This window comes from Anoplopoma fimbria, chromosome 9 (assembly GCF_027596085.1).
Source record: "Anoplopoma fimbria isolate UVic2021 breed Golden Eagle Sablefish chromosome 9, Afim_UVic_2022, whole genome shotgun sequence".
NCBI classification, from domain to species: domain Eukaryota; kingdom Metazoa; phylum Chordata; class Actinopteri; order Perciformes; family Anoplopomatidae; genus Anoplopoma; species Anoplopoma fimbria.
This window is the reverse complement of record NC_072457.1, coordinates 30138513-30148597: the sequence shown is the minus strand read 5'-3', so window position 1 is coordinate 30148597 and position 10085 is coordinate 30138513. Positions and strand designations below refer to the sequence as shown.

The 10085-nt window shown below is 41.1% G+C and overlaps 2 protein-coding genes across 2 annotated transcripts; both read right to left on the bottom strand.

Annotated features, from left to right (window-relative positions):
* On the bottom strand, positions 1-6035 carry LOC129095489 (mucin-2-like). The gene is made up of 2 exons (XM_054603952.1): positions 4154-6035; positions 1-3928 (listed from the first exon to the last, which is right to left on the bottom strand). Exons 1-2 carry the CDS (start codon positions 5945-5947, stop codon positions 1850-1852), a joined length of 3873 nt encoding a protein of 1290 aa, XP_054459927.1. The 5' UTR covers positions 5948-6035; the 3' UTR covers positions 1-1849.
* LOC129095785 (uncharacterized) lies at positions 5964-10026 on the bottom strand. Its single transcript, XM_054604341.1, has 5 exons — positions 9685-10026; positions 7101-7270; positions 6782-6875; positions 6058-6630; positions 5964-5977 (listed from the first exon to the last, which is right to left on the bottom strand). Exons 1-5 carry the CDS (start codon positions 9932-9934, stop codon positions 5964-5966), a joined length of 1101 nt encoding a protein of 366 aa, XP_054460316.1. The 5' UTR covers positions 9935-10026.
* Positions 10027-10085: the final 59 nt, after the last annotated feature.

The window sequence follows — 10085 nt, the reverse complement described above, 5'->3', positions numbered from 1 at the left end:
TACATTTATTTCCTGTTTTTTCATATTACAGGACCAAGAAAATATACATCTCAATACAACTTTGATAGTAATGAAATAAATGCAAATTCAGAATATTTACAATTTTTTACATGATGTTTAGAATTCTTAAAAGAAGAATGGGTTGATGTCTAACAATTGTTTAAATGTAGTTAGCGCTTTGAGAAAAATGAAAAACAAGATGGAAATAGGATTTAGCAAAGCAATGACATTGAATCTGTTTCTTGTAATAAAGCAGAATGTTAGACACAATGGCAAAATAAAAAAATATTGAATTTAAGCTCACACTTCTGCCCAGCTCTTTAAACATCCCAGCCGACCACTGAAGCTGTTTCAAAGGGAAAATTTAAGTAAAGACGGGAACATATCGTCTGAAGCAAAGGTGTGTCTGCTCAAACCTTTTTCCGTGACATTTTGTGCCCTTCCTGAGCTGAATGACGACTGTGGGGTTACATTCATTGGCTTCTGGGGATTAAGCACAGACTGCAAAAGCAGTCCAATTGGCCTAATTTGTTTCATGTCCAGTGTGAACCATTTTAATTTTTTAATACGAGAAGTGAAAGGCAATGTCATGACAGAACCTGTAATATAATGAATCTTAATTGTATTCACACAAATTGACATTTTTACAAGTATATAACAATACTTACACATACTTTTTATGCATTGACTGTGTCTTCCAGTTGTCAGAATGTCACATTAACGTCATGTGAAAATGGTGAAAAGGAGGGCATCAGAACCTTTTTGATAATAGGTAAAGGCTACCATTTTGAGTTTGGTAGTTGTAGGAATGAAGCAATCAATAAATAATGAAAAAAGTGATATTGCAAAAGCAAGAGATTTTAACATATCTGCTGGGGTTATTCTATAATTGTGGGTTATCTGTGAGAAAACAATTGAAGAAAACAAATGAAATCTGTGGCAGTTCTACATGCAGATGTTTGCACTTTATCAGATATCCAAAACAGATGTTCCCTGTAGATCAAGGCTACTTGAGGTTAGCATCATATTAACATTAGCATTTTTCAATTACGTAACAACATTTTCAAATATAAACTGTTCAATTAACAAACTAGAAATAATTAGTTGACCAAAGAAAATGCTACTTTATGTATTCTTAACAACCGACCAAAGTTTAAGACATAGTCAGAAATCTCCATTGATGTCTAAACTTATCTACCATGCAAAGAGCTTACGGTAATGAAAAAAAAGAGAAAAATTTACTAACAATTTTGGGAAATGTGCTTTTTGTTTACTTGCTAAGATTTAGCACTAACAGATGTGCATCAAATATGGAGCTGGAGCCAGGAGACAATTAGTTTAGCTTAGCATAGCATAAAAAAAGGGAGCAGAGGGAAAAGGCCTCGCTTTGTCCAAGGCCTCTAAAGCCCTTTAAATATGTTTTTAATCATTTTTTAAAAATAGGTATGCATTATACAATTTAAACAAAGCCTAAGAGGTGCTGCATCCAGTCTTAAATAATCCAATCTTCTCCTTGCTCTAGCTCCATACAGGCAAGCGTGACATTGATACCGATCTTCTCCAACTCTCGGCAAGAACACAAAATTGCTTATTTCCTATAATGACAAACTAATCCTTTGAGCCTTTATAAAAAACAAAACAAAAAATCCTCCTCTAATAAACACAGCATAAAAATAAAAATAAATCTCAATTTGCGTTTGTTTTACAAACACATTACATAAAACAAAACAAAAAAACTCATCAGATCCCATTCAAAACAAGTATTCTCACATTACAAGACTGTACATCTCTCTCCCTAAATAGATTGACATTCTCAGTGGAACAGGGTGGCATCTGGGATGTCCATCTTTCATAGTATTTTATGTACATTTTTTACATGCTTTTTCAGGTGACCCGACTGCGAGAAGCTCTTGGAACAGTGGGGGCAGGAATGTGGTTTCTCCCCTGTGTGGATATACTTGTGCCTTTTTAGGTTGTTGAAATCTAAAAATCCTTTCCCACAGAATGGGCACCAGTGTCTCTTCTCCCCATTATGCCACCTTAAATGCACATTTAGTTCTACCCTCCTTGCAAATTTTTTTTCACAGAGGTTGCAATGGAATGGTTTCTCTCCAGTATGAATCCGTATGTGGGCTTCCACATCTCGTTTTGTGAAGAACCCCTTGTTACAAATCTGGCAGATAAAAGGTTTAATCTTCCTGTGCACCATCTGGAGGTGTTTGGTGAGGCCAAAACGGTACACAAAGCCCTTCCCGCACTGCTGACAGATATGGATCCTACCATTCCGGTGCACCCTGCCATGCCGTTTAAGACCTTTTGAGTCTGGGAACCTCTTCCCACAGAGCATGCACGAGAAAGGTCGACGACCTGCGTGGAGGCTAACATGGCTTTCCAGGGCAGCAACGCTGCTGAGGACGCGGCCGCACTCGCCACACTGGTTCTTAAGCAGTCGCCTACCAATGACTGATAAAGGCTGTAATGGTGATACAACAGGTGGTGCTCTGATAGGTATGGGGAGGAGAGAAACACTGGGGGGGTAAGCTACTGAATGATCCTGCAATCTTGGTGATAACGGCTCTTTCCTTTTCCCCGCTGGAGGTGTTTTACTGGCTGACATTCTAGGAGGAGTCCACACAGCTTTAGCTGTACATTTTCTCACAGCCTCACAGCTAGCATTGCACTCTGCTAACTGGCCTGTTTTTGTTCCATTCAGCAATTTTGATTGACTAGTATTTTTAATTTTAGCTATTGTTTTGCCTTTTGCTGCTTCAGCCAACTTCTTAGCATCCACCGTGATTAATTTCTGTTCAGGACCAGTACCATCTTGAATTAATCTGGGTTTCTTGGCTGGAGTAGATTCCCTTTTCTTTCTAGGACTGAAACCATCTTCAGCCAATTTAGGCGACCTAACACTTGGGGAACCTGTTTCACTCTTGGGGTTTTTGGTACTTGCACTGTCTGTGGCTATGCTATACCTAGGACTGAATGTGTTGGATTCTCTTTTATTCTGTTTACTGCTAGAACCATCTTTAGGTAAGGTACACCTCCTACGGCAGAAAGAAGTTGATTCATCAATAGACACTTTAGGGCTAGTACCATTTTTACTTAAACTTGAAGTCCTCGGACTAACAGTAGATTTTCTTTTTTTAGGAACATCTCTACTTGAACTAGTCCTCTTAGGGCTCAAAGAAGTGGCTTTAGTACCTTTAGGGCTAGCACCATCTCTAGTTGAACTAATCCACCTAGGACGCACAGAAATGTTTTTGGCATTTTTAGAGCTAGCCCTCCTGGGACTCACAGAAGTGGATTTTGTCTTTTTAAGGCTAGCACTTTCTCTAATTGAACTAGACCTCTTCGGACTCACCGAAGTGGATTTTGTCGATTTAGGGCTAGCCCTTTCTTTCATTGCTGTAGACCTCCTAGGACTCACAGCAGTGGATTTTTTAGTTTTGGAGCCTACATCATCTGCACCTGAACTAGGCCTTCTAGGAGTCACAGGAGCAGATTTTCTAGTAGCCTTCAACCTCCTAGAACTGACAAAAGAAGGTTCACTAACAGTCTGCTGCGCGCCAACATCTGCTTCACGTAGTCCAGATCTCCTAGGACTAACAGGAAAAGGGTCATTAGTTGTCTTACTTGGAAATGCAACTTCTTCAACAGCTCCTGAGTCATTTGGGCGGATGGCAATAGGTTGTCTAGTTGTGTCTTTATTTTCTGGATTTTCATTCTCGAATATACTTTTCTTAGGGTTTACAGTGGGGGTCTCTGTTGCTGTGCATGGTTCTAAATTCGTTTCAGTTCTTCTAGCTTGCAAGCGAGTTTTGAGATGACTTCGGAGTTGGTCCACAAGGGATTCTTTCTGCAACCTTTTCTTTTCACTGGTGCTTGTCTCTGCTGCGGTGGTATTTACTGAGTCGTCGTTGGAGACCTATAACAAAAAGCACAATTACAAATTATTCTTGAATTTCCATAAAATCAACGAGTTTATGATTCAATCAAACAAAAACTAGAGCACATCGTTTAGAGTACAATATGTAAATGAATATCGCATTGCTCTTTTTTCCAATATTGTCCGGCCCTATTGTAAATAATAGTTTATCCCCAAATAAATGATATTGCTTAAAAGACTGAGAAATGTTTACTACTACATTACCATTTCTGAGTCTTCCGGTACAGGTGTCACTGCCAGCTGCGCCAGGAACTGGGCTTTAGTCATCTGCAAATGAGGATCAGATGTGTCCTTGGTGGTTAGATGTACAAGTGCAGCGGATTCCTTTTCTTCTATAGGTGGTTCATTAGGTGATGCACAATCTTGCACTGCAATGCCGATCATCTCCTCATCAGAAATAAGAGTAGATTCACCAGCTGTAGCATTTGCAACTGGTTGTTCAGTCTTGTTGATGGCTATTGTCGAGTTCACAACAACTGGTGCTGACACCTTTGATGTTGTAGATGGCCTGCTGTCAGGTGAGTCTTCTTCCAAAATGTTGCAGTTTTCACAAGATAATGATGCCTTCTCTTGAATATAATTTGGCTCTTCTGACATCCGAGAGGTATGTACAAGCAGAGCAACAGAAGTTCCTTTTAAACTTGGACAAATGTCAGTAGATACCACAAGCGTCTCTGGTGGCGGTGTTGATATGAACACAGATGATGGTTTCTCTTGTGTGCTATCTTCTTTCAAAGTGGATTGACTTTCAAGAGGTTCATCTGTAGGCAGTCTTGAGACCAAGACTGCTTCTTGGGCCGATACTGGAAATGGGAGCCTGGTTAATCTAACCACAGCAGAGAGCTTTTGTTCAACAGTCAGTGGTGCTACTGGAGACACGGAAGTTGGCACTAGCCCGACTAACATATTTGAACTGGAACAGGTTTCTGTAGATGCAGTTAACAGTTCATAAACAGAGGCTGTTTGTTTGGAAAATTCTAAGTTGTACAATGTTTTCTTCTTTTGAGACGAAATTGCGGCTACTTCATCTAAAACTGTTTGTGTATCCACAGAAATGCTTAAGTCCTGCGATGAAGAAATCAACTGCGGCGATGACACCAGTACAGCAGGTGATTCGGCGGACTCTTGCGCAGTTGTAAGAACAATTTTCTGTGACTGATGTTTACTTGATGCCACAGCTGACAACTGTCTTGGAACTATAATTGTTATTTTTGGTTGTGTTGGAGTCCCTGACTGTAGGTCAGTCGAGGTGCTGGTTGACTGTAAAGGGACAACAGGAAGCGACCTCCTGGACGTAATGTTTATTGTATTCTGAGGAACAGAGGAAAGGGAAGGTGTTCCGAGAGGCAAGCCTGTAGTTTTACAGCCTGGAAGTCTACTATTTTTCTGTGCAGCAACAACTGTTGACACAACAGTAGGAAGCTGGGTTGGTGACAGTGCTGATATTTTATGGCGTATTAACGAGGATACTGATCTCGGCATGGAAAGTATTTTATGAGATACCGCCTCACCAGGTTTGCCGGGTGCTACAGACATAAGAGAACAGTGAGGGTGCTGCTGCAGTGACTGTACACTTGTTTGAGCAGCAGCGGTTGCTGATGTAGTAGTATTGGATGGAGTTAATGTATACTGTTGTTTTGGCATGACAATCTTGACGTGGGCATCAACTTCATTAATTGGAATGGCATCTGATGTCGCAGGAGTGGCACTAAGTTTCTCTTTTGTCGAATTCGCTGGTTCTGCTGGGATCTCGTCCACAGTCTCTAAAGTAACCACACGGGGGGCTAACTGGGTTTGAGTTGATGCTGCCCTTCGTTGAGGAGAGGTCACTGTGTCTTCTGCTGTTGACTGATTCATGGCTTCAACTAATAATATAGCGTCCTGAAGAGTAACAGAGGTGCGGCGTTCTCTGCGCTGAACAGTTGGAGTTTTAACGGTTTCATTAGCAGAGGAAACTTCAGTTGATGGAGCCTTAATCGCCCTTTTTTCCATTTCCATGGAAAGTAGTTGAGATTCAGATGTTTTTTCCTTTTTAGACGAACATCTTTTACTTAAAGATTCTTCTGAAACAGACGGAGAACCAATTTCTTTCACTGTATGCTGCAGACGTCTAGATTTCTTTGGTGGCCGTCCTCTTCTACGTTGTACTGACAACTCAGGCTGGGGACGAGCCCCACTTTTTGTGAAACTTTTTAATTGTTCACATGTTTCTCCTTTCTTGAGTGGTGTAGGCTGTGCAAGCCGTTGTTCGGTAGATTTCCCATTTACATAATGTTGCTGAGAAACATTAGCCTGTTCACATACTGACACTTCGCACTCTCTCTGACATTGTTGGGGTTTCGCCGATGGTTGCTCTCTTTCAAGGGGTTCAACCTCTGATTGATGCTGAGCAACCACAAATGGGTGTTTTTCAGATGTTATGAGTTCTCCCCCCTGACTGACTTCAGACTCTTCTTCCATGTGTTCCTTTATTGCAGCCAGTGAGAAGACTAGTGAATGCTCCAATTCAGACGATTGGTTCTGGACTCCTTGTATAGCGCTATCCATTACCAAATAGGGTCGCTCCAAAGTCATTCGAGTGTCTTCATAGTTTTTAGGCAATGGTATTTCTCCAGTTGAATATTTCTGGATATTGAGAGGCCCTTCATTTTCAGTTGCACAAGCAGAGGTCTGTGGTGAACCTAGGCACAGCAGTGAGAGAGACATGTCAGAGGAAACATGATAAGACATAAAAAGGTGATAATGGTGAGTAATGTACCTTAACCACATCTTGTAAGTCTAGACAATGATCAACTTAAGTTGGGAAAATGAAAGTCTGTTTTAACTCCTCACCTGCTTGATCACTCAAGACTAGCCCACAGAAAACGGTCGGTTCTGCTATCTCTTGCTTCAGGACAGACTGCCGAGAAGAATCATCATAAGAGTCCTGCAGAGGGATGAGTAAAATGTAATGTGTACAGAGATAAATTGGAAAATAGGTTTGCTGATTGCTTAGATACACACACACACACACACACACACACACACACACACACACACACACACACACACACACACACACACACACACACACACACACACACACACACACACACACACACACACACACACACACACACACACACACACACACACACACACACACACACACCTCCTGTTTGATAAGTATGAAGGCCATTTGACTAGTTCCCTCTCCATAGGTGTGGTCCTGCAAACTGCTCTCCGTCTGCTCATAACTGCATTGTTGCTCTTGGTTTTGCAAAGATGAGTGCCTCAGTGGTTGACATTGCTCCACCAGAATTGTACGGAGAGGCACAAGGTCTGTAAACAAACACACAACAACAGTTTTTTAAGACCACATTCCTGAATCTTCCAAAAAATAAAAGGGGGTTATAATTCTTTTAACAATGCTGTTTGGTCTGACTCCAGGTAAACACATTGAAAAGAAGCTAATTTACAATGAACTAGCTTGCCTGATTTCCTCTGACAGCTCAAATATTGTGTTGAAAGGCTCTGACAACAAAGGCCAGGAGTTAAACACAAAGGATACATACACAAAAAATGAAACATGCAAACACCATTTCACACAACAAGTGTTGAGATGATATGTATACTAGAGGGGTCACTATATTACTCCCAAATCACAATTTGACTTTGGCGTTTAATGTCACCATTGGATTCAAACATTTTTTGTTCAGCACTCATGGCTACAATGTTGTTAGATTAGGGATGCTGATTTTAAATTCTTCTTTGAACACTAATACAGGCCTGGACTTAAATTGATTTAAGTTTTTCACCACACAATAAATTGCTCCTTTAGAAGGACTGGGAGTCAGAGGATAACATAAGAAACAATACTTTCCCTATTGTGTAACACATTGCACACACGTACACCTTTCCATAGAAATAAGCAGGCCTATAAAAAAACCCACCTGATTTCCCAAGAATAGGATGCAACCCATTGTAACAAGTTGCCTTGTCATAACACAAAAAGCTACATTGTATGATCCAGCCCCACTGTAACACTATTGAATTTGACATAGCAATCCTCAAAACGTGTCATCCTTCTTTCATTAATATATTTCTATATATTTATCACATATTTCAAATCAATGTGACTTATCACGTTCTTGACATAAAATAGATGTGAAATTACAGTCGTGAATCTAAATACAATTATAACAAGAAGTCATGTGGTAATGAATGTACCATTTAAAGCGTGCACTTTAGAGGTTCAGTACTGGATACAGTACCAGTCAAAAGTTTGGACACACCTTCTCATTCAATTGTTTTTCTATATTTTAATTTTTTTCTACATTGTAGATTAATATTGAAGACATCCAAACTATGAAGGAACACATATGGAATTATGTGGTACATTACATTACAGTCATTTAGCAGACGCTTTTATCCAAAGCGACTTACAGGAAGTGTATTCAACATAGGTATTCAAGAGAACTACTAGTCACCAGAAGTCATCAGTGCATCTCCTTTCTTAAACAAGCATCTAAAAGCATAAACCAGAGCAAAAGTATAGTGCAGAAACAAACTAATACGAATACAATAAGTGCATGCAAACAAATGCTCAACAAACCAGAATATGTTTTATATTTTAGATTCTTCAAAGTAGTTGAAAGAGAAGGTGTGAACAAACTTTTGACTGGCACTGTACAACAACTATGACCCATCCTAATGACCTAACCCATCCTGCACCGTTAGCCACCATAGCATTGTATCCTTTGTATAGTATGTGTATTTATTGTCTGTGTAGTTGTATAGTATGTGTATTTATTGTCTGTGTAGTTGTATAGTATGTGTATTTATTGTCTGTGTAGTTGTATAGTATGTGTATTTATTGTCTGTGTAGTTGTATAGTATGTGTATTTATTGTCTGTGTAGTTGTATAGTATGTGTATTTATTGTCTGTGTAGTTGTATAGTATGTGTATTTATTGTCTGTGTAGTTGTATAGTATGTGTATTTATTGTCTGTGTAGTTGTATAGTATGTGTATTTATTGTCTGTGTAGTTGTATAGTATTGTATTTATTGTCTGTGTAGTTGTATGTATGTGTATTTATTGTCTGTGTAGTTGTATAGTAGTATTTATTGTCTGTGTCTGTGTAGTTGAGTTTGCAACACTTGAATTCCCCCATGGGGATCAATAAAGGAATATAATAATAATAATAATAATTGTATGGTTTCCCTCCTATTTGGGATCCCACGCTTTAGATCCGACCAGCTATATGCATCCAAAAGACCCGAATATACACTCCGACCTTGCGATTAAACATCACATGTCATGATCACTGTGTTACAGTGTGTCAGAGGACCAGTGTGTGGAGGATCAGTGTGTGGAGGACCAGTGTGTGGAGTTACCAGTGTGTCAGAGGACCAGGTGTGTTACAGTGTGTCAGAGGACCAGTCGTGATCAGTGGGTTACAGTGTGTCAGAGGACCAGGTGTGTGGAGGACCAGGTGTGTGGAGGACCAGGTGTGTGGAGGACCAGGTGTGTGGAGGACCAGGTGTGTCAGAGGACCAGGTGTGTCAGAGGACCAGTCATGATCAGTGGGGACCAGTGTGTGGAGGACCAGGTGTGTGGAGGACCAGGTGTGTGGAGGACCAGGTGTGTGGAGGACCAGGTGTGTGGAGGACCAGGTCCAGGTGTGTGGAGGACCAGGTGTGTGGAGGACCAGGTGTGTGGAGGACCAGGTGTGTGGAGGAACCGGACCACTCACCGCACTGGACCGCCCGGTCGCGTTTCTCTGAGCCGTCTCTGGGCCCTGGAGGAGCAGCAGGCTGGTTTCTCTCCTTCTCAAACTGACTGCATCGTATCTTCAGGTCCTCGTTCTCCTTCTTCACTCGAGAGATCTCCGCCTTCAGCTCGTCGACCATAGTTTCGAAAAGTTTTGTGGTCTCTGCGATGGCCCCCTTCAGCATGCTCTCCATGACGGAGGAGTACTTGCTCTGGAAGTCGTCCGCCGACATGTTTGCTATGACTATAGTGTAGCTCCGGACACCTACTGTACCGTTAAACAGCGTCTCTGCAGCTCAACATGGCTCCTTCCGTCGTGGACAACGCGGTGTCTCCGCTTTGTGTGACGCACTGACGGAAGTGGAGCTGGGCAGATATCCGGTG

Coding starts and splice junctions, on each gene's coding strand:
- LOC129095489 (XM_054603952.1), bottom strand. CDS start 5,947: ATGGAAATGGAAAAAAGGGCGATTAAGGCTCCATCAACTGAAGTTTCC. Junction 3,929..4,153: donor TACCGGAAGACTCAGAAATG/GTAATGTAGTAG, acceptor TTTTTGTTATAG/GTCTCCAACGACGACTCAGT.
- LOC129095785 (XM_054604341.1), bottom strand. CDS start 9,934: ATGTCGGCGGACGACTTCCAGAGCAAGTACTCCTCCGTCATGGAGAGC. Junction 7,271..9,684: donor CGACCGGGCGGTCCAGTGCG/GTGAGTGGTCCG, acceptor GTTTGTTTACAG/ACCTTGTGCCTCTCCGTACA. Junction 6,876..7,100: donor TCATACTTATCAAACAGGAG/GTGTGTGTGTGT, acceptor ATCCCTCTGCAG/GACTCTTATGATGATTCTTC.